This window comes from Eulemur rufifrons, chromosome 3 (assembly GCF_041146395.1).
Source record: "Eulemur rufifrons isolate Redbay chromosome 3, OSU_ERuf_1, whole genome shotgun sequence".
NCBI classification, from domain to species: Eukaryota; Metazoa; Chordata; class Mammalia; order Primates; family Lemuridae; genus Eulemur; species Eulemur rufifrons.
The window spans coordinates 28,118,775-28,142,642 of record NC_090985.1 but is presented as its reverse complement, the minus strand read 5'-3'; the positions used below and the strand labels follow the sequence as shown (position 1 = coordinate 28,142,642).

Below are 23,868 nucleotides of genomic sequence, written 5' to 3'. Positions count from 1 at the left end.
ATCCAGGACAAATGTCTTTTGGGGACAAATTCACGCTGTGCCAAGTGCCCATGCATCTCGCCCACTGCCCCATCATGCACATGACGAAGGAACAGAGGCCCTGGGAGTCGAATGACCACCAGGAGCTCAGTGGAGCAAGACAGGACAACAAGGGCCCTGCCCTGCCCCCACTTCCTCACCTAGGATGCTTTCAGGGTCCCCGTGCAGACCACAACTCTGGAGGAAGCACACTTTAGACCCCCAGGCAGCTGGCCTGCACGGGGCAGGCCCCCAAGTCTCAGCACTTTGAAGACACAGTGTTTGACAGTGGACAGCATCCAGCACACTGATAGGATGGACACGTTCCAGCACATACCTCCCACTTTGCTCAGTGACCCTTAGTAGATAACTTAGTTAGGACCTATTTTAAAAAGAATATTACAAAAAGAAATGGGGCCATAAACCTCAGTGATGGGTGATTTTCCTTCCTTGACCATCATCTTCTCCTACCCTCTCCCATCTAATGCGCACAGGCAACAGAGGCCTCTAAATAACTGTTTCCTCCAACTTCCAGATGCAAGTGATTGTCACTGAGAATCGGACCCGTAAGGCTTTGAGACATGTGTGGGGCAGAAAAAAAATGGCCTGCCTAGGCTTATCTGTCCAGATGTTCTCTTCATCAAGGCCTGTGAGCCAAGATTAATCAATCTCCGCCTTTTTTAAGGGTGGGATTTTAATGAGCGTCACCCAAGGAGGCTCTTCAGGTAATGATTGACGTCAATTTGCTTTCTCTCCTGGAAGGATTATGGACCCAGTGGGGACTCCTTGGCTGCAAAGAACCTGCTGTGATCATGCCCAAATTCAGGCATCCCCCTCCCAATCGGCCATGCACAGTGGGAACACAGATGCCTCAGAGAGCAAGTTTAAATTTAGAGCACCAGGCAGCTTGCTGTGCTTAAGGGACCGCTGCCTTGGTCTCAAGATGGAATGGTACAGGCAAAAAGAACAGATCTGATCCAGCTCTGGGGATGACCAGGTATTTTAAAACCCAAAAAAATACTTGGTTCACTCCAAGGTAAGAAGAGAAGAAAGTCAAACAGGCCAAGAATAGCACCTTCCACCCTGGATGGATGTGATGAAGATTAAAGTGGGATGGTCTCTTAGCATTGAGCCCAGGGATCTTAGGGATAATCAGTGCCACTGGCCACCTTCCTTCTGTCTCTGATAGAGTGGAAAGATGAAGCTTGAGAGCCTTAACTGAAAAATAGGTCAAGTGAGAGTCAGAAATCTAAGTATCAAGGCATGTTGAGTTTTAGGGGCTGGCTGGTGGGCCAACCTCCCTGATTCTGGTGGAATATGTGGCTCTTAGCTCATTCTAACAGAAGCTGAATCCTATATCCAAACAATCTGGTGTGATGTCATCTTCCTTGATGAGTGGGCATGGTTAACTAGAGGAAAGGTATGAGAATCACCTGGCTGAAAGAAACAACCAGGAGGAAGAGGGAGGAAGAGAGACTTGGGCCTGAGACACTGAGAGGTCCAGCAACAAGGGATCTTTGGTCGTTGCTATTTACAGCCTTCTAAAGCAGGCTGGAATATGGGAGAAAGGGAAACCCGTGAGAAGAGCTAGATTCTGGTTGTGTGACCTTAGGCAAGTGTTCACCCTCTCTGGACCTCAATTTCCTTCTCTGAAAATGAGGGAGTTCAGTGAGATGACTCAGACTAAGCTTCCTCCTGGCTTTGAGGATCTGAAGATTATCGAATGGTGGAGATCTCAGCAGAGATCTTTTATCAAGACAGAAGAGCCCTGGAGACCCTTAACTTGGTCCCTGCCCCAAGAGATTGGATGCGCCTAGAGAACTTCTTGGCCAGAGACCATGGTAGGGAACAGATGGACCATCTGAGAAGATGACCATCACAAGGGAAGAAAGCCAAGGCTTACTCCCTCCCCTAAACACAAGCAAGGATGTTTAGCTGTGGAAGAGAGACTCAGTGGTTGTCCTTCAGGGAGCTAAACTAGTAGCAAGGAGCAGAAGGTAGGAGGGAAATAGAACCCAGACCAATTGTGAGTTACCTCAGATGCTTAAGTCAGTGGTCACCACATGAGAAGACTTCATCCTATAATTCTTAATTCTATTATTTAAAAGTCAACTCGGTGAAAATATAGAGCATTTTTCTGTATTTCCCTGGGAAGAGAGGAGGTCCTTGTTACTGGAAGCATCCAAGCAGAAGTACGGCCCCTGCATGGCCACTGTGCACAGATATTTCAGTGGGGCAACCAGCTGTGTGTGAAGGGTTGAGCCAGTGTCCCTCTGCCTCCCCCCGCGGGCCTGGCACATGCCCCTGTGGGGAAACAGCAGGCACCCTCGTGTGAGGGCTGTTAGGACACCTTGGTGCGCTGGAGACAGCTCCTCAGGTCCTTCTGGGGCCCAGGCTGAGACTGTCTCAGTTTTGGCAAGGACCAGCTCTGTGACATTGAACAAATCACTCATCTTCAGGGTCATTTATACATCAGATTATCACCCACACCCCCCTTTTGAGGGTACATCTTACAGAGGTTTTTCACGAGAACCCCCATGTTTATCCCAGGCAGCCTCCTCCAAAGCATAAAGCATAAATGCAACAATCTCTTCCAAGAGAAAAATAAATTAAAAACAACTGCTTCTATTCTCTGGACACACTTCAGGGCCCTAAATAAGGCATTCCACAAAACAAAAATCTTAAAATGAATAAATTGATAAAGACCTTTAAGGTGGAGAACTGTCAACTTTGGCCTAGAGAATCTGAGGTTCGCAGACTCCTTCGAAGGCCCTGTGTTCTAGACGAAGGGGAAATTTCAACAAGGGATGTAGCATTAAAGTACATGCACAGCCTTTTCAGAGGAGTCTTGAGTGCTCCTACGTTTCGGCCCAGTGGCCCAAATAGCGTTCGGGTGCTGTCTCAAAGAAATCCTGTAGGTCTACTCTTTCTAGGGAGCAAAGCCTCCTTTCTGGGAGATCTCGCTGGGGCCTTGAGACAGGCCCATGAACGTGCTCCTTCTGAGTAGAACAGCCAAAGTCCATTTCCATCCAAGAGCCATGAACTTCCAGTTTACGAAAAAAGGGAGTGGAAGGATGGGTGAATGGGTGATTTTTAGAAATGGCAGAGATGGTAATGAGGGAAATTAAAGTCCCCTCTGGGAATTGGGAGGTCAAACTGTCCTTTACTCCTGCCAACCTAGGGGCCTCCCATGTACTATATTCCACAGCCTAAACTGCCCTCCAAGAGGTTAGCAGCTCTTCCCTTTGGGGTGATTCCCCTATTCAGAGTGGGGAAGAATTTCTACACTGCTCAAAATCGTCCCCTGAGATTGGCAAGTTCCCAGCAGGCCAAGACACAGATCCTTGCCTCTAAACTCTTCCTGAGACCAACATGAACTTATTTACAAATTAAATGCAATTAGAGAAAATCTTTCTTGAAATATATTTAAATGAGGAACGCCCTGTCCCTTTTCATTAGGACAATAAGAAACCCTATCCACATAGTAGCCACTCTCTTCCAAGCATTCCGGAACTAATTCTTATTCGTGCAGGTAGATGCTGCACAAAATCATCAGTAGGAGGGAAATAATAGATACTGTGGTTCCAACAATTTTCCAGTTTCTCCTAACAATTCCAGTTTCACGGTAAATTGTTGGAAGTGGTGGAAGTAGAGATGATAAAATTAAAAATGTCTCAAATTAATAGAATTGGCTTTTGATTATTCCATTGCTAGTTTTGTTGTGTCGATAATGTATACCAGTTTAGATGCTTCTTAAAATTTTTTCAACTGGCAAGCTTAAAATGATCCAGGTTGTCTTGCCTGCCCACCCCCTAAAAAAAATGTTAATATAATTTAGAAACTAGCATTTAAAAAATACAATCGTGACCCTATCTGGGATAAAGACTGCTTGTGAAACATGCTTGATTTGGCATGATGATAAATCAAAAACCTCGTGGGTTTTTTGTTTCGTTTGGAAGCAGCCAAAAGCAGGCTATGGCAAAAGTGTTACGGGAAAAATACCTGATACTTCCCATTTTGTCACATTACACACACATACTCACACCATACACAGTCACCCAGTCCTTGGGGAGAAAGGAATCAGGTCAGAGACCCCACTACAGGTAGGCAATCGAAGACTCTCAGCCTGGTGTGCAACTCTGGGTTGGGTCTCCTCTCAGCTGTCTCCGTGGTCTCAGTCTCACACCTGTCTTGGGAAGGCCACCCTGGAGATGGGGCAGGTCGGGGGAGAAAATATAAGGTATACTTTGCCGGGAAGGGGAAGAAATCCATGCTTCGTGATCAGATTTGAGTTTCAGAGGAGGATGGGCCTTTTGTTTTCCCTTGGGCCTGGTCTGTCTGGGTAGAAAGGTGGAGAGAGAATGAGACCAAGAGACCAAGAAAGGAGAGAACGTAATGATGACAATAATAATAAATAAATAAGAAAAGACGAGTTGGACCAATGGAACTTAATGTTAACTATGAAGAATGACTTTCCTGTTTCCCTCCCATACTTAAATCGACCTCCGACGTCTCATCAGCCTGCACTGGTGGACAAAGCTCTGTAACCCAGGAGAGATGGAGCTAAGAGGGGACGGAAAGAAGCTGTGCTGTAATGTGCTTGCTGAGAGCTCCTCGATCCTGGACGAGATGGATGGGGGGGGCATGGCCCTGGCGGCGGCGGCGGCAGTGGCTTCCAGCTCTGCCTCAGGGGGGTCAGCACCGTCCAGCTGCGACTGGGAGCATGGGCAGGTCCACAGAGACAGCAGATCCAAGAGGTCCAGCCAGTACCTGCGCCGGGTCGGCTGGTCCTCCTCGGGGACGTCGATGACCGTGCTGTCTCGGTTTCTGCACCAGCACCCAACCTCCTCAAGGGCGCGCCGCTGCTCCTCCTCGCTGTTCATGGTCAGGAAGCGGAGGACCACCAGGTTGAGGAAGGCCCCAATGACTGTCAGCCCCACGAGTATATACATAAAGCTAAAGGCCACATAGACTGGCTTCTTCTGCAGCGCACCCTTGCTTTGCAGGGCCACGTAATCCCCGAAGCCGATGGTCGTCAAGGTGATGAAACAGTAGTAGTAGGCATGGAAGAAGCTCCAGTCTTCGCACTGGGAGAAGGCGGCAGCCCCGATGCACAGCGTTCCCATGCAGGAGAAGAAGCCCACGGTGACCATGTTCTCCATCGACACGTCGGTGTTGCGCAGGCCGCAGACCTTCTTAAGACGCTTCAGCAGGTAGCGCACGCAGGTGTTCATGCGCTCGCCCAGGCTCTGGAACATGACCAGGGTCAGCGGGATGCCAAGCACAGCGTAGAACATGCAGAAGGCCTTGCCAGCGTCGGTACCGGGAGCAGCGTGACCGTAACCTGGGGAGGGACGAGAAGAACAGGAAGAAGGAGTGAGGAGAGAAGGCTCTTGAGGTGGGGGCATGGGGTTCTCCTAGAGAGAGAACCAATTAAAAAAAAAAAAAGTCACATGAGGGTTGGGGCAGAAGGGGGTCAGGGCCATTGCAGTAGCGAGGGCTTGAGGTGTGCTGTGACCTGAGAGGAAGGAGAGAACAAGGGAGAACCAATCAAATATCACTTGGGATTTGGCATCAAGGAGTTTTGATGGCATTCCACTGTTGTCTTAGAGTGATAAAAGTTTTAAAAAAGAAAACATTTATTACTGTGGAACCAAGCTCAAGGGAGAAAATTATTTATGCCCCCAAACCACATGCTCATGGTCACAACCCGTTGCATTACCTTGGGCCCTAGACAACTTCTCCCAACCTAGGTTTTTTTATCTGTCATATGCAATAATAGTTCCCAGGTGGGGCTATTGTGTGGATCTACTGAGATCAGAAAACACCTACCCCTGAGCCTGATCCACAGTGGGGACCTGTCAGACCCCAGACTTCTACCTGTACCTGCAGGAAGCCCCCCCTGACTGCTGTAGCCTACACTTTTCTGCCAGGGTTCAGTCTGCCTATGTCTTTCCCTTAGCATGAATATGTGCCAAGACCCACTTGCCCCATCTCACTAGAGAAGTGACATCACATGTTTGCCTGTAAAAGGTCTCCTCCTCACCCTCTCTCTGGCCCTCAATCCCACTACCCTAGCCCTCACTGAGCTCTGCCCCCTCAGAAACCCCTTAGTCCTTACAAAAGGAAAAATGACAACATTGGAGTCAGGCCAGGAAGGATAGGATAGGGAGATAGATCTGTTGTGCTCTCTTTTCTATGGATGAAAATCCAATCTGAAACCAAAGACTGTATGTTCTCACTTATAAGTGGGATCTATGCATGGTCATACAGAGTGACTTAATGGACATTGAGATTCAGGAGGGGAGAGGAGATATGGGATAAAAAATTACCTATTGGGTACAATATACACTATTCAGGTCATGAGTATATTTAAAGCCTTGACTTCTCCACTATGCAATTCATCCATGTAACAAAAAACCACTTGTACTCCCTAAATCTACTTCAATAAAGACTATCCAATCTGAAGAAAAAAAGCCTTGGGGATACATAAGACAATATCAAAAGGTGTCCCATAAGGAAAGGAGAAAGCAAATGAGAAAAGAAAATAGAAGAAATGATGGCTAAAATTAACAAAATTTGGTGAAAGACACAAATTTACAGATTCAAGAAGCTCAGAAGGGCAAACACAAAACTACAGCCCACAGAGAAACAACACATCACATACAGGGGAACAACACTGCTGACTTCTAATCCTAAACAATGGAGGCCAGGAAACAGTGGGATCATATCTTTGAAGAGCTAAAAGGAAAGAATGGTAACCTAGATTTCTAGATCCAGAGAAACCATCCTTCAAGAATGAAGACGAAGACATTTTCAGGTTAAATAAAACTAGGAGAATTCATTACCAGCAGATCTGTACAACACCACTACTGAAGGGAGTTCTGTCTGGGGGCGAGGCTACCAAATGGAAACTGGGGTCTTCGGCAAAGAGCATGTACACAGGCAGGGTAAATATAAAAGATGCAGGAGTGGGACTCCCACTAATCACTTTAGAGGTCACCTGTGGAACTGATACAGAAGCCAGATGGATGTTAGAGGATAACAGTAGATTGGTGGAAACTTAATAGTAATACTGACGGTTCTGGATATATTTACTGAAGGAAATCAGCATTTTCTGGGTCAAAAACTGCACACCAGGTGGCAGGTCCTACCCATACTGGCACACACATTTCCATCACATAGTGTCTACAGATTGTAGAAGATACAGTGGAGAACATAAAATACACATTCTGGTCATACGTGAAGGGAAGGGAACTGCCAAGCCCCTTGCATGAGAAGAATGGGGTACAAATCTGATACTCCCACAGCACCTGAATGACAAGAGGGGGGGTCCCCACAGGATGACTTCTTTAAATGAATGTATCTTAGGCCTCCTGGGTTGGCAGATGCATTCGTCTGCTCAGGAGACCCCAGGGAGCCAGGCCCAGTGCTGCACCCACAGCAGCCACACCCCAAACACCATCTTTGCTGAGATTCCAGGACACCCCAGAGGGAGCTATCCTGAGTCACCTGGCAGTCAGTTTCACTTGATTACCTATCCCAGCTTCAGCAGCCCTGCCTACACGCCCTGGCCCTGCCCAGCCCTCAGGTCACAGGACTTGTCATCACCCCCAACCTCCAGCCAGTGGTGTTTGCTGAGCACCTGTGGCCTGCCTAGGGCAATCCCAGTGGGAGGCGGCTAGTGCTGGGGCTGACAAGGACACAGCTTTCAAATCAAGTGCCCCTGTGGGTCTCCAGCCAACAATGTCTGGGCATGAGGGACTGACACCCTGCTTGCCTCACTCTGTACCTCCTTCCCACCCCAAAGCTGGGGCTGGGGCTCCCAGGGCAGTACCGCCCAGGCTGCACACCTCACTCTCCCACAGGCCCTGATTGGCCCCACTGGGCACTCATAGCCAAGGCCACCTTGGGCCAGACCATGAGCTCTCCAGGAGGGCAGAACCCACCCTTGACTCAGCTCTGCATAAGGCAGCTCTCAGTGTCAGAGAGGCGTCCCAGCCACTCCTGAGACCCTGAAGGTGCTGGGTGGGGGCAGCTTCGCCCAAGACACTCATCAACCAGCCTGATTTTCATGGCCCCTTTAATACACTTAACAGGTCTCTTTGATCTGTCCTGGGAGAGGCTTTGCAGAGAAGAGGCCTTCATCTCTCTGCTGCAGCTGGCTAACAAAACAAAATGAATAGGCTCCGTCTTCCCTGAGGGAAAAGAGGCAGAGGATAATAAAACTAATCATTTCAATTGGGTCTGGGGCTCCCTGAAGAGCCAGCTGTGGTTGGAAGGTAGCGCTCAACTTGCAAAATGCCTCGCTCCCCGCTGGCTGCTGTGAGATTTCCCAGAAGCGTGACAGCCACCAGGTATGAGAAGCTTCCCAACCCGGCTCCTATTCTGAGCAGTATTTCATGCACACGCCATGTGCATCCCACGGGCTGTCCCCACTGGAAAAAGGCAAGTAAGGCCGTCTGGGCCTGGTGGATTGCAGACCAGCCCCAATATTCCAGAACTGTCTGTGGTTCCCTCCAGTCTCCTGGCAATCTAGGCCCATCAACACCTGGCCATTTCAGTTTGCAAAGCCTCCACCCTCTGTTGTGGAGCACATTGGGGAACAAAGTGGGGGCCCTGTGCCTTTCTGCTGCTGCACCCAGCCCTTCTACTGGAGGACACCCTGATCATCACCCCACTCATTTTTAAGGCCAGCTCAAAAAGCACCCCTCCAGAACCTGCCCTCATCCCTTGGCCAGATGCCATCAAGCTGAGCTTTGAATTCCCACCGAGACACAAGAGAATGGAGATTGGCCACTGGCGTCAGGGCAATCTGAGTTTGGCCCTGGCTCTCCCACCTTGGGGACTGAATGGCCACCACCCTTGCCATTCCTCTTCCTTCCCTTCTGTCATGCACACTGGGATGCAGACCTCCCAGGGAGCCTGGGCTTCTCTGTGAGCTGAGGCATCTGTCATGGCCAAGTGTTGGGTGAGGGGTGGTCACAGCTGTCTCCCCCCAGCTGCCAGAGTGCAGACTGCCCAACACAGGGAAGGAGAAGGCCATGCATGTACTTGGGCATCAAAATTTGCTACCGGAAGAGTGAAATATTTATAAAGGACATACAAGGTTTTGTGTTGGCAGGAATTAAAATAGGCGCAAATCCCATCAAAGCATGACGCAGGTGGCTCTGAGAAGGGCATGCTGGAGACACGAGCAGCCTGCCCCCGGTGGCCTCTGGCTGGCGCCCCGCTGGATCCTGCAGCAACCATCCCACTCACCCTCCCACGCGTGCTGGCCCTGCTCAAGCCCTCGAATGAGCTCAGGATGATTAAGACCCAGGTGTCCCAAACATCAGAAGGAAAGTGATTCATAGGCCCCATAGATGGGAGAGGTTGGGCAGAAGGGACTTTCAGGAGGCTCCTGGGCAGGAAATCAGCAGGTCCCAAGGTCTGAATCCAGCTCTGTCTCCCACTTACCAACCATAAACTTAGGCAAGCCCCCTTAGATTCTCTAAGTCTTGACTGTTTCTATAAATACAAAATGAGGCAGTCTCTTCCAGTTACACAGCACTTTACAGTTTACAAAATTCTCTTAGATTCATTCTGTCAGTAAGGGATACCAGTTGTTGTGGCTGCCCTGTGTTGTCATCACCCTTTTTGCAGGACAGCAGACCCCAATTTCTACTGGGTACCACCACACGGCCCAGGTGTCCCATTCAGTCCGAGTGGGGACTGTGCTTCCAATGGGCTCTGATTGAGTCACCAGCCAAGCCCTGAACCAGGGAGGCTTTTGCCCTTTCCTGCCAGACGGGAGGGTGCCAGGGTGTGAGGTCCGGAGCCACTGTAGTCATTTCCATACCATGAGGACGAGCCCAACCACAGAGGAGAACATCCCTGATCTCGGAGATGTGGAGCCATATGGAAGATGGTGACTTGTCCTAGAGTCAGCCCCTACTCAGAGACAGTCCCATCCGCCCCCTGATAAACCTTGTGGCCTCAGCCAGTGTTTTGATTGCAAGTGATTAGCACGCAACCTAGAGTATATCCTAATACCTTAGCATGACTACAAATAATGAATAACAGCTTTGTTAACAAAGCACTGTGCAACTCACACTTCCCTGCATCTCAGCTCAGAAGCTGCCTCAGATCTGTTCAGGGCAGAGGGGCTGGGGTGGTGACCAGGGCTCTGGGCAGGCAATGGCCAGCAGGAAGCCAGGTCCTCTCACAGAGCAGCTGTTCCCCATCCCAGCACCCAGGATGAGGGCCAGGGTGACTCAATTTTCTGAGTTTTAAAGAGACGCTGGAAATATGGATTTTTAAATTGTGCTATCTAATAAGGGTCTAATTAAACATTCTAAAACATGGCACAGGCCAAACAAAATAAGACAAAACAGACCATCTGTTTGTCAAAACAGAGGTCACACATGCTTCAGAAATGGTGAAAAGGGAGAAGAGAGAGAACAACAGAGGAGACATGACGTGGGAGGGGAGTCAGTGGGACACCCACAAATGCCGTGGCTCCCGTCCTGGTCACACAGGCTACGGGCGCAGGGATCCCTAGTTGGCTCCAGTTCACAGGTGCACAAAGGCAGTAAGGATGGCATCACATGCAGAAGTGCCTCCCCCCGGGCTGAGGCTAGGCCCTGCCCTGCACAGGGGGCCAGGGAACACCACATGCTGGCAACCAGGTCATGCTGGGGAGTCCAAGGCCCCTTCCCACACTCCCCACAGGGAACCCGACCCCACAGCACCTGGGACCCCATTCCACAGCTGGGAACACGGAGGGTCTCTGTCCTGGACCCTCGCTCACACCATGCAGGCAGGGCATGCCACTCACCCTCTGCGTCCACCCAGGAACTGGGATTCCAAGTCCCAAGCTCTTAGCTGTGCTCGGAGCCACCAGAGGCCCTAGGGACTTGCTTATTTACGGGTTTGGCATTCTGTTCCCTAAAGGAAAGTCTGGCAGATTTGGTGTTTTATTTAATGAGAGCAATTTCCTCACATGATTTATTATTAATTTCCAGAAAGAACTTCAGTTCCCTTTTGGCTTTCCTTCATTTTATGTCTTAAGGGGGAAACAGACTAAGTATTTAATTTTTTTTTTTTTAAAGACACAAGCTTGCAAAGCACAAATTTCCAAAAACAGCTAATGACAGGCCTTTCTCCTCTCTTGTTCTGTGTGGGGCCTTAGGTGAGGAACCCCCTTGGGAGAGCCCTAATGTCCCTCCCCACAGCTGGCCCCTCGCCCCCCACACTCACGCTGCCCACTTGACACCCACCCCCCGGGCTGCACTGAGCGAACATCTCAACCCCTGGGTGGCTCATGGTTGTCACTCACCGGGAACCTCTGGGGGGCCCAGTGGGCACCAGCACCAGGTCCTTCTCTGTTATAAGGAGCCAGTCGGGATTAAATGAAGCATCATCATCCCCACTTTATGGATGGGGAAACTGAGCCTCGGCAGCCATCGATGCACATCAGTTGCCACAGTTAGATGCGATTACCCTTTAGTCCCTGAGGTGATCCTGTCAGGCACATGGGGGTGCCACCGTGGGCGAGGGGAGGTAGAGCCTGTGCAGCTTGCCCCGAACTATTCTCAACTCTTAGCTCATACCCAAGTAATAAAGAAATACCTTCTGAAATCATTTTGAGCAGCCCCACGCCTGGGTGTTTACCTATCATAACAAGTACCTGTAGACACACATTCATGGCAGCGTTATCCACAGTGGCCAAAAGCCACAGGCAGCTCGAATGTCCTTCAGTGGGTGAACAGAGGAACAAACGGGGTCTGACCATGTGACGGCATGTTTCAGCCTTAAAGAAGGAAGTCCTGACACATGGCGCGACATGCATGAACCCTGAAAGCGTTATTCTACATGGATCAGCTCCAGCTGCCACCTCAAGATGCCACAGACTGGGTGGCTTCAAGAAGAGATGGTGATTCTTCCCACAGTTCTGGAGTTCAGAACGCCACGATCACGGTGCAGGTGCATTCGGGTTCCGGAGGACCCTCCTGCCGTCGTGCAGGCAGCCATTTTGCTGTCCTGTCCCCCACATGGTGCATGGACAGCGACGGCTCCAGTGTCTCTCCCTCCCCGTATAAAGACCCCAGCCCTACTGGATTAGGGCTCTACCCTAGTGACCTCATTTATTCTCAGTTACCTCCGTACAGGCCCTGTCTCTAAATACAGTCCCATGGGGAGTTAGGGTTTCAAGGTATGAATTTGAGGAGTGGGGTGGGGCGTGTGGAGACACAGTTCGGTCCACAACGCCAAGTGAAAGAAGCCAGTCATGAAAGAACAATTGTTGTAGGATCCCACGATGCCCAGAACAGGGATCTCTAGGAACAGAAAGCAGATCAGCAGTGGCCTAGGGGATGGGGGGAGGGGGCAAGAGGGTAGGACGGTGACAGGGTGTAGGTTTCCCTTGGGGAGGATGAAAATGTCTTGGAGCTCAGCAGGACTGGTGGTTATACAACATGTGACCGTACTAAATGCCACTGATTCGCATACTTTGAATTTTGTTATATGAATTTTGCCTCAACCAAAATGAAAACGTTGCCTTTAAAGCCTAACTCCTAAGCTTCGCCTGGAAGGCTGAGGGAGTGGTGGGGGAGCAGCTTTGTGGGGTCCTGGAAAGACAGTGTCCGCTCACAAGGCTTAGAGGCTTGGAAGGCTCTGCAGAAGCCTGGCCCTCTGTCTTCTCCCTGGGAGGATGAGGGACTAGCACCAGCCCTCCGCCCCAGACCTCTCAGAGGCCGCGCCCAGCTGCACCAGCCTCGGGAGCTGCAGCCACCCAGACGTGAGCCCCTGCTGACAGCAGGCCCCAGAATGTGGCTTTGCGAGCACAGCTTGGACCGCAGGGGGTGAGGGAGGCACTGAGAAGGCCTGCATCTACCCAGGGGCCACGCAACCCTGACCTGGGGGGCCGTCACCTGACCTGAGCACCAGACAGACTCAGGGTGCAAGGAGGGGGACATGGTCAAGGCACCCCCTTCCCAGCCCCGCCAAGATCCTGAGCTAGGAATCACAGAAGGATGCCATTACGTCCCTCGGAAGCGGCTGAAGGTCAGCTATGCACCAAATAAGTTTGCTTTTGAAAGAGACTCACAGAAAAATGTTGCCAGGGAAGAGCAGCGATGACGGTAAAAGCCCCTGGCCTTCGTGGTTTCCAGGACGCTCACCAGAAGGGACTCAGGACCGGCCACTGCAGGTGCAAGATTGCCCTCTGGTGGGCGCTCTGACCACTGCAGAAACGTGGATGCGGGAGCAAGGACCACCTGTGTCCTAGGGGGACTGTACCCAGAACCCAGGAGTCCTAGACCACAGTCTCCCATCTCTGAGCGTGTGTCACGTGGTGAGTTTTTTCTCCAAAGCTACCCCCCTAATCAATTGCATTTTAGCGTTGACAATATATAATAAATAATAATGACCACCTGATACTGAGTGCATGCGGGTGCCAGGAACTGAGCTAAGATATTTTATACTCCTTCACTCCTCTTGGGGAGGGGGGGGTGCGGCGGTGCCCTCTGCCAAGGTAAGTGGTAATTTATCTGTAGCATGACTGAGAAAACACCCCGCCCTGCATCCTTGGGCAAAATATCTTTCCAAGCCCCCAAGTCAGGTCCAAGTCACTGCTCTCAGCTGCCCCACATGGCAGGCATGGCACCCATACCTTCCCACCGGTCAGGGCACTAGAGGGGAGCCCGAGTTTTCCATCTGGCTGCCTCCATCCCTTTCCAGTAAAATCTCCTCTGTCTCCTCCATTTTACTCACCTACCTCCCTCACCAGTAAGTAATTCCTCTCCCATGCCCCCTCAGAAAAAAACAATACTACAAGAAAAATCTAGGTTTGTTTTCCTAAATTCCCTACATCAAGAACAAAATGAGTAGGAAAAATAATATAAAATTTGGCTGACTTTTGAAAAACCTACAGGAGAATAAGAAAATTTAAAACCAAGCTAGGCCCTGAGACCCACTCATTAAGTAATAATTGATACATTTTGTTTGAAAGAAGTAAGACAAGTCAAAAATGTTAAATCTCAGGCTTTGTTTCTGTTGGATTCTCTCTCAGGAGCGCATGGCAGAGAGCAGGTGCAAGTCACACTGGAAGATCCACCAGGTCAGAAGAGCAAGAGCCTCGAATGCCCAGTTACTCAAGCTCCAAGTTCTGGCCAGACCCGACCAGGGGAGACCGCCATGGCCCCCAGGGACTGTTCCTGCCCCTACACAGGACAGGTCACTCCCCCCTCTCTGGGCCCAGCTCCAGTGCCACCTCCTGCAGGAAGGTTCTCTCCTCTGAATTCCCAAAGGAGCTCTGTGCACACAGGGATCCAAGTGCCATGGAGTCTGTGTGTCCCTCACCTGTGAAATGAGCATGAGGCAGCCCGTGGGTGAGCTGGGGCAGAAGCCAAGGGTGTGTTTGTGACTCCTAAGGCATCTCTTCCCAAACTTTGACACCCGCAAGGATGGAGTCGCCTGGGGTCTCGCTGCAATGCAGGTTCTGCATCAGGGGGCCTGGCACTCTGCATTCCTAACAAGCGTCTTGGTGCTGCATGGCCCCAGGGACCTCACAGATGCAGGGGAGGGGGCTGAGGAGAAGCAGGGGTTGGGGGGGAGGGTGCGGCCTTGCTCTAAGCACGTTCCAGTTGTCATAACTGAACCCACTTCGCATTCACAGCAGCGTCAGCCCACACCGGGGCTGGGGGGCAGCAAACTCGCTCCCAGGGCCTCTCAAGCTGAGGACGCTCATTTAGTCGAGAAGCAACAGAAGCAGGTGGGTTCTGGCAGAGACTGTCAGTGTCCACCCACACACATGACCCCTCCTGCTCCTGGACACACAGCTGGGCCACAGGGTCCCTTGCAAGTAGAGTGGCCATGCAGGGGTCCAGGCCGGCTGAGACCCGCCTCCTGATTTTGTCTCTCTTTGCCCCTCTCCCCATGTCTGTCTCTCTCCCCCACTAAAGATGGAGAAGCCTCAGCCTAAGGGAGGAGGGACCCTCGAGCTGTCAGGAGCCTGGGTCCTGAGTGCGTGGAACAGAGAGCCCCGCTGATGCGCAGTGGCCGTGACATCAGAGAAAGAACAATCAGTACTGTATTTAGCCAGTGACATATCTGCTGTGCACCTAGCTGGTGACAAGGACTAAATAAGATGATTATTTACCAGCATAGAAACTGACCTCTAAGAGCAAACAGGTACAGACAGGACCCACCCTGATGCTCATGTTACTGTTTAACAAAACCCCAAGGAGAGCCCCTCGCTCTGGTGCAGACAGGGGCAGTTCACAAAACCCTTTGGTACCCCCTTCTCACATTGCAGGCCATTGACCAGGCTGGGGACAGTCATGTCCACTTTACAGGTAAGAAAACAGGCTCAGGGACACGATTAGCGGTGGGGCTTGGCCCGGGACGTGCCTGTTGGCTGTGACTGTCGAGCGTGGCCTATTATATGATGCTGACAGACCACACACCACACGCACACGCACAGAGACATCATACAGATACGCACTCGAACACAGACACACACACACACACACCTGTGCCTGAGATACTCTATTGGAATGTACTAGAAAAGAAGATAAAGCTGAAGAATATAGGAAGGCCCATCCATTCCTTGCCTGATCATTAACAGTACACACACAATAAATGTGAGTGTTTGTAAAAAGCTTAGAATGAGGTTTGACACATGCTTGTTCTGTTCTGGGCGTCCTTTTGGCCAGACAAGGGTAATAATAAGGACCTTCTGGAACTGTGAGGATTAAATGATTTCAGCCAAGTCTCTCGCCCCAGGACATGCACTAATATGTGGACAATCCTCGATTGCTACAAAAGTCCCCCGTGCCGACCTGCAGCTGGCACCTGCAGGCACGCTCCCTGACACACACACGGCCCAGAGCCCCGGCTCTCCTGGACCCTTCCTTACGTAACAGCAACCCGAGGTGCCTCGAAGTCTGCAGAGCAGAGTGGAAAAACCCAGGCTGAGAGGCAGACCAGCTCGGCCTGACCTCCGTCTGTCTGGCTTCAGCACCTGTGCCCTGGCCTCCCGTCCTAGATGGCCAAATACACACAGTCCCTTCCCCCAAGGCTTGCTGTGAGCCTTAAGAAGCTGACAGACAGGAAGCAAAGAGTACAGGCCTGCCTAATAGCCCTGGACCCCACTGGTCTTTGATTTGGCCTTCAGGTTTCCAAGAAGCCCTGTAAATGCTGTCCATGAGCTCATCACAGGCATGAGATCCTTGTTTCTTCTGCTTTCTGCCTTGGGGCCTTTTCATATGCTGTACTGGGCCTCAACACTAGCAGCCCTGCTCCAGCCCCACACCTCGTCTGCCGGTTCATTCCCTTGTTCCTCAGCCTCGGTGGACCCGGGGGGCTGAGTCAAGGGGCCCCTACTTCTTGGTTCCCATAGGCTAGTGGCTTTGGGGAACAGGTAAGTGCCAGTCTCAGGGAAGCAGGACCTCTTGGAGAGGTCAGAGGGAGGGTGAAGACCCTGATGAAGGGGAGAACATGCACCCATCTAAGGGGGCAGCCATCACGCAGACCCCGCCACTTCCTGCCTCAAGGGAGTGTGGCCAGGGAGACCTGACTTTCTTCTCCTCTGACGGGCAGGCAGCTCGACGTGTCTGTGGATGGGTCCCAGTGTCCCTGCCATGTCAGCATGTCTTCCCAAGACTCTTGGCAGGGAGCCCTTGTATCTAGGTGCCAGGGTCTGCCATCTGCCCTCCAGATCCACTGTCCCCAGCCCCCTAGGATGGCACCATTTCTGGAGATGCCCCCAGCCCCTCTCCTCTATGTAAAGTGCCCCTATGGAAGCCACCTGGATCATCTACCTTCGAGGAGCCAGCTCTGCCCCGCTGAGACCCCCCGTCCTCCCAAAAGCAGCAGGATGTCTCAAGGGCGGCTCAGACTCTGATTTGTTTCTAGATCCCCAGGCCAAGCTTGACACATAGTAGGTGACTTTGACAAATGGCTGGACAAGCAGGTCTCCTGCCTGGTGTCATTCTGCGCTTGACTGAAACCAGAAGAAAATGGATCCTTGGGTGAAGCAGGCAGTAGGTAGATGATAAAGACATAAATTAGCCAAGGCACACAGGCCCTTCCCCAAGATCCTCAGTGAGGGTTGAGGACCCTCTCTTGGTGTTCGCAGGACTTGTATTTTGCAAAGAGCTTTCAGCGGCTCTGTCTAGAGGGTGTTAAAGGGGTGGGAACTGCCCACACAGATAGGCTGTGCCAGGTGCCTGGGGGCAGCCGCGGGCTGGTCTGCTTGGCCACCATCCGGAAGGCTCCCCTGCTGCAGACCCACCCTGGGAGGGGTCGTGAGCAGCCTGCGGGCAGGGCCAGCCCTGCCTGTCTTAGAGCACTGCAGAGCCTGTTTCCCTCACTCTCACGCGTATCCCTGTTGTCTGGTACACAGTAGCACCACAACAAAAATTGTTAAACAAATGGATAAACGAACAAAGAAACACAACCAAGCACACAACAAATGCTAGCCATGTGGTGGTTACTGTTCTAAGCACCAAAGTACCTATGGGAGGTCCAATTACCCATATTATAAATAAGGAAACTGAGGTCCAAAGGTTAGTAACCAGCACAAGGTCACCAAGCTGGTGACACAGCAAAACATGGTGTCAAGCCCAGATCTGCCTTCCCCAAACCCCATCTCCCCATCCCCTTTGCTGCCAGGGTGGGATCAGGTTTTCTACACCTGACAAAGCAATGCTCGCTGTCTGAGGGTGAGGATGGGAGCTGGGAGCCAACCCCCTCCCCACCTGGCCAGCAGAGGGGAGCAGGTTCAGGGCTGGGCCTTACAAAGGGGACCAGGGTGGAAACGAGGGCAGGTGACAAGAGGAAAGCTGAGGGCCCAACATCAGGGTCATAGCTCTCCAAGGGTGTACACCTGCCTGTGTATGAACAGACTGTCACAGCCCCGGATGGCAGAGGACACCTCCTCCCCTCCTGTCTCGGGGGCGAAATGGTTGTGTCTCATCCCTGCAATCCCAGTGCCTGGCACAGGTGGGTACCTTATCTCAGTCCTTCCTTCATTCAACAGATAACTACTGAGCACCTGCCAGGGGTCAGGCACCGTGCTAGGCACTGGGGAGCCCAAGATAGTGATGACAATGATGATGATGCTATGTATCCAGCACTGTTCTAAAAGCTTTCAGTCGGATGCCTTGTCAGCAGAGGGCACAGTAATAAAGAGGGTGTCGTAAGCTTGTGAGAGAGAACAGCTCTTGGGAAGTCCTGCAACATCCTCAGTTCAGAGGAGGAACTGAGGCACAGCAAGGGTGTCGCCCACCAGGGTCCCCTCTGCTGAACTCCCTGACCAGCACCCAGCTATAAATGGGGAACTCAGGCCCAGCACCTGAGAAAAGGAGGGCACCTGTCCCCACAGAGGTGGAGAAGAGTCTGCCCAAGTACCTCTGTCCCAACTGGAGGAGGTGTTTGTAAACAGGAGCTGGCCCCAATTCATCTCTCTGGAGCCAGGGAGCCCTTTTAATTAAAGCGGCTGCCCAGCTGTCTATGGATGAGGAATGGCCCTCGTACTGTGAGAGCAGCCCCACCTCTGTCTTGTTAGTGGCTGGGTGTCCGGGAGCCGCTTGTGCAGGGCAAGAAGACTCCACCTGGGCCAAAGGAGCTAGACAGGAGAGGGATGAGCAGGCCAGCCACCCCCAAACCTCGCTCCCTGCCAGGACAGCCCTGGCCCACTCCTGGCTGCAGCCTCAGCCCTGGGGGAAATGAGGACCGCCTCAGCTCCTGCAGCTGTGGTCCCCTCCTAGCTGCACAGTGTTCCTCTGTGACCACTGGATGCTGGCCATGGGGAGACTATACCAGAAAAGTCAGCCTTGGAGGGGTACCTGGGAAGAGCCCTGGGCTCAGGTCATTAGGGAGGTCATTGACTCCTTTGAGACTCAGTTTCTCCTCTATCACTTTGGGACAAGACTGTCCTGCCACCTGATGTGGCTATGAGTATCGAGGGGAGCAATATGAAGCACTTGAACTCTGATAGGATGGCAATAGGTACATAGGAATTGCCATCTGTGATCAACCTTCTTCCTCAGAGCACCATGGCACATGCTAAGTGAGCTCACAGGCAAGAAGCATACAGCAGGCTTTCAACAAATGTCAGTGGAAATCAAATCCCCCCCTCCCAACATCAAAACCTGTCCTAGGACATTATGACCCCAGGAGGAGCTCCTGGAAAAGTTAGGGAAGGATGATGGTCTCTGCGACCCTTTCTAGCAGGATGAAGGGGACGCTCAGAGGAGCCCTACAGGGGCTGGGCTGAGAGCCTCAGTTTCCTCGTCTGTCACAAAGAAGCCTACGGCATCCCTCTCTGTAGCCTTTGGAGGTAGGCATCGTGTGTCACATACACACAGCCCTTCCTGAGCTCCTAGAAGTACCAGCAGTGACTACCTTTTCTCCCAAGCCGCCCTGGGCCACCCTCATGTCTTCCTGCCAAATCCCACATCCCTTGCATTTGAGGCACCAACCACTCATGCTCTCCCCAGCCGTGTTTCTCACAGTATGGCCACAGACAGATTCTGGGCCCTGCTCCTGACACACTGACTCAGGACCCCGGGAGGCCCTGGAATCTGCATCACAGAACACCTCAAGCTGGGGTTTGAGAGCTGCAGCCCCATATGAGTTGGGGTCTGTTGCCCACCACGGGGCCTGCTGTGAGCTGGAAAGCTGGCTGGAGTTCCAGGGGTTGTGCAGTTTAGACGGAAGCCCACAAGGTCCCCAAATATCCACGGATTTAGGCTTCTTGGCCCCCACTCTCCAGGGAGAAAGCCATGCCCTATCATAGCATTGCCTTGGATACCCTTCTGAAAAAGCCAACGGTGACAGTTGCTGGGGTGGACACTCTCCTGCATCTGTCACTGCCGATTCACATCAATGGCCAGTGTCAGACACCACCAGCAAGGGGGGTGGCTGGAGTCACCCAGAGGGATGCTTTGCAGTCATAATTACTCTAGTAACACAGAAGACCCAGGTCCTAGTGAAACCTCCTCCATGTCTCAGCCATGTGACCTTGGGCAAGTCACCTCACCTTGCAGAGATCAAAACACGGAAAGAAATGGAAAAATTCCACTGATCTAATCCTGATTAATTTATCTCCCAGGCTTCCAGCCGCTTCTCTTTATTTTCTACTTTTCAGATTTTTCCATTTTATAATTTGCTGATCATAGGGATAATACTCACTCACTGAAGAGAATCACAAAGTTAAAAAAAAAAAAGTCTAAAGAAGCCAAAAAAATTACCCACAATCCCACTGCTCAGGAGGCAGCCTGTGTGCATTTTGTTATGTTTCCTCTGAGTCTTTTTCCTAAATACATCCTCCATGGCCAACAGTAATCTGTGTATAAACAATGTGTTGCCTGCTTCTCCTACTTATCAGAAAATGCTTATGCTATTATACTGCCAATAAAAGTTCTTCATAAACATCACTTTTAATTCTTCATAAAATTCAAGTAGATGTGCCATAATTTCTCCACAGGGCATCTGTTGGGCTCCAATTTGTTTCTCTTGCTAATAACCATTTGTGTTTTAGCCAAAGGCACGTCGTTTCTGGCCCCTAGGACTTCATTCCTTCCGCACGCAAAGACCAGAAACCAGTGAGGTGGCCAGGATTTGGGCAGGGGACAAGAGACTCAAAAATGAGGAAGACCCTTCACTGTCCCCTTTCCTAGGACAAGGTCCAAGCACCTGTGAGATCCTTGCCCTCATGGAATGCCCAACCGCAACAGATGATGCTCCCATTTTCCTGGATGAAGAAACAGGCTCAGAGAGGTCAAGTGCCCTGCCCCAGTTTGCATAGCTCACAGGTGATGATACTGAGACTCCCACCATCATCTCTCCAACCCCAATGCCTCAGTTGTCCTCATGTTGGTGTGCTTATTGTCACACCACCAGGGTGGTGCCACCCCAGGGGTAGCATCCACTATTTGAATCTTTCACTTGGCTAGATCCAGAACCTCTCTTGTCCCCTCACTATGGCCCTTTCCTCTCAGCAGAGATGGACCCCCATCCTGTGGATGATTCAATCTGAATATGCTTTCTGAGGTCACAGGACTTCAGCCAGCTTCTGGCATGGCAGAGCAAGGACCTCCATAAAAATGGGAAAACTGGCAAAACTGTCACATCAACTTTTTGAATTCTGCAAGTTAACTAAAGACTTGCAAAAGTCCAAGAAGTGTTTAAATAAGAAAATTGACTAAATCTCAGTAAGAAAGGAAAACTTTCTGGTGTTTTTAACTTGTCCTGGTCCCATATCCCTGGCCCAGCTCCATGGTGGCTTGAACACCTACAGCTCAGCAATCACAATAGCTGTGAAAACAACATCCTAGAGGCCACAGGAGAAGGTCTGGAGCTGCCCCCAAAACCCCATTCCCAGAGAACTGGCACTATTTGACCTGTCTGGCATGTGACTTGAAAAGCTCCATCCCCGTGGCTTGTCTTTATGTGACCTGCCAGAGCTCACTCAGAGACTACACTGGACATTTGCAGAAAACTACCAGAGACAGTTTCTTCACATTGCAGCTGCCCTAAGTGGCATCACCACTGGGGGCTACCAAGGGGCTGACCAAACACTAAAAATGGAAAACTGGGATAGGAGGATCATAGGTGGATTTGGAAAGCTGAGACATACTCCTGGAAATATGGAAGGCGTGTACAGGGCAGCGCGCTTGAGGTGGCCCTAAAAGCTCACCTCTGGGTGTCACTAGGCTCTGCACAACCAGGAAGTGAAGGCTAAGACAGAGTTGCCAGCTGCCTGCCAAAGCAATGAGTGTGTACCCCAACACACAAAGATTCCTTGGCAAAGGCTGGGAGATTTATTGGCTGAACACATTCAAGGATATCTCTTTCCAATTGTCAGCTAACCACTAAACTAACCAAGCATCTTACGTACATTTGGAGCACTGAAAGAAACTATGCTTGAAGAATTAAAGGAAAGTATGAGAACAATGTCTCACCAAATAGAGATTATCAATAAAGAGATAGAAATCAAAAAAAAAGAAAAAAAAGGAAATCCTGCCAGTTGCAACAATGTGGATAGACCTGGTGAACATTATGCTAAGTGAAATCAGCCAGACACACGAAGACAAATACTCCATGATCTCACTTACATGTAGAATCTAAAGAGTCAAACTCACAGAAGCAGAGAATAGAATGGCAGCTGCCAGAGGCTGGGGGAGGGAAGACGAGGAGGTGATGGTCAAAGAGAATGAAGTTATAGCTGTGCAAGATAAATAATTTCTGGAGATCTACTACGCAACCTAGTGCCCACAGCTAATGAGACTGTGCCATATGCTTAAAATCTGCTAAGAGGGTAGATCTCATGTTAGATACTCACATATAATGATTATATTACGGGGAGGGAGGAGACTGAGAGGTGATGAATATATCTAAGGCCTGAGCCTAGCAGAACCCCCCTTGTCACCCCCTAACTGGGCCTCTGACACCTCCTCCAGCCTCCTATACAGCCCTCCTTCCACCCCAGTGTCCAGCCAGATGGCAGGTGAATGAAGAATTTGTGAGCAAAACAACACACATCAACACACTCCTAGTGCCAGATTCTTTGTCTGGGGGACTCCCTCCCAGCATCCCTGGGTGCCTCAAGTCTTGGGCATCCTGCAACCTCAGACCCCAGGGCCAGGTAAAGTCCCAGCTGGGAGCACAGCTCTCCTTAGGAGTTCCCTGTCCCAGCATATGGGGAGTGGCTTCAGTGGGCTACAGTCACCAGGCTCCCCAGCCCTAGCTCTGCTGGCACAGAGATGTCATCAGAGGATAGCATACCTGGTGAGGCCAAGGGCCAAGCAGTAGTCCCTCCTGATTCTTGCATCAGCCTCCACCCACTTCCCGCCAGGCAGCCCAAGCAAGCAGCTCACACCCACATGCCTCATGCCACTCTGATCCCTGGCTTGTCCCTGGTCTCTCAGGCCGCCTGTGTCAGGGCTCTCTCTAGCCCCAGAGGGCAGGGAAACCATCCTTGACCAACACTCTCCGTCTGTGTACCCCAGATGTTGTGCTAAGCTCTGAGGCACAGAGAGGTGGCTGTGAGGCTCTGTGGAATGACATGCATGGCCTTCTCACCTCTAAAGCATCCCTACCTTGGACACATCAGCAGTAGAGCTTGTGACTAGAACTCTAGTTTGTCTGTCACCAGACTTAACCAGCTCAACTGCCCTCTCATTCTACCCCAAAATATACCCCAAACTCCTGATGCACTGTACTTCTTCCATTGCAAGAATAAGCCAAGTTGATTAAGGAGATAGATGACCTGGTCCCTCAGCCTGCGACACCTCACACCCTTCTTCAAAAGAGTGGGTCTGGAGTCACCTCCGTGGCCCCACTAGATTGGTTGGGGATCCTCTCAAGGCTTCTGCAGCCCCCTCACCCACCAGCTTTATGTCTTTAGCACAGAGTACTATACATTCTGCAGTGCTGCCTGCTCTGGTCACAGACCCATGCCTTGAGCCACCTGGGGCTCCCCAGGACCTGTGTGTCCTAAAACGATGAGCCCACTGCCTGGCAGGGCTGGCCGAGGACAATCTTGGGGAGGGGTTCTGAATCCTTGGGAGGCTATGAATAGAATTAAGGAGGGTCCAAGAACTTGGATGGGAAAAAAACCCATAGTCTTCATTTTCACCACCCTCTGGCTGAAATTTAGCATTTCTTGTCACTGCGTCATCACCAGAAACAAGACACATGTTCCTAACATGTTCTGCAGTTGCAGACCTCCCGAGACATTGCAAATGTGCGTTATCACCTAGAATTCATTGTAGTCTCCAGGCCTCCAGCAGCTCTCATTACTGAGTATATTAGGTGGGAAGCACATTAACCACTGAATCACATGTTCTTTAAATTTTT

General features: G+C 51.1%; 1 protein-coding gene across 1 annotated transcript in view; it reads right to left on the bottom strand.

The window, feature by feature from the left end:
* Positions 1 to 4,511: 4,511 nt before the first annotated feature.
* KCNK9 (potassium two pore domain channel subfamily K member 9) overlaps positions 4,512 to 23,868 on the bottom strand; it is a 57,353-nt gene continuing 37,996 nt past the window's right edge. The window contains exon 2 of the mRNA XM_069465954.1: positions 4,512 to 5,362. Within this exon, the coding sequence (XP_069322055.1) occupies positions 4,512 to 5,362 (851 nt within the window). The remainder of the gene's footprint in view (positions 5,363 to 23,868) is intronic.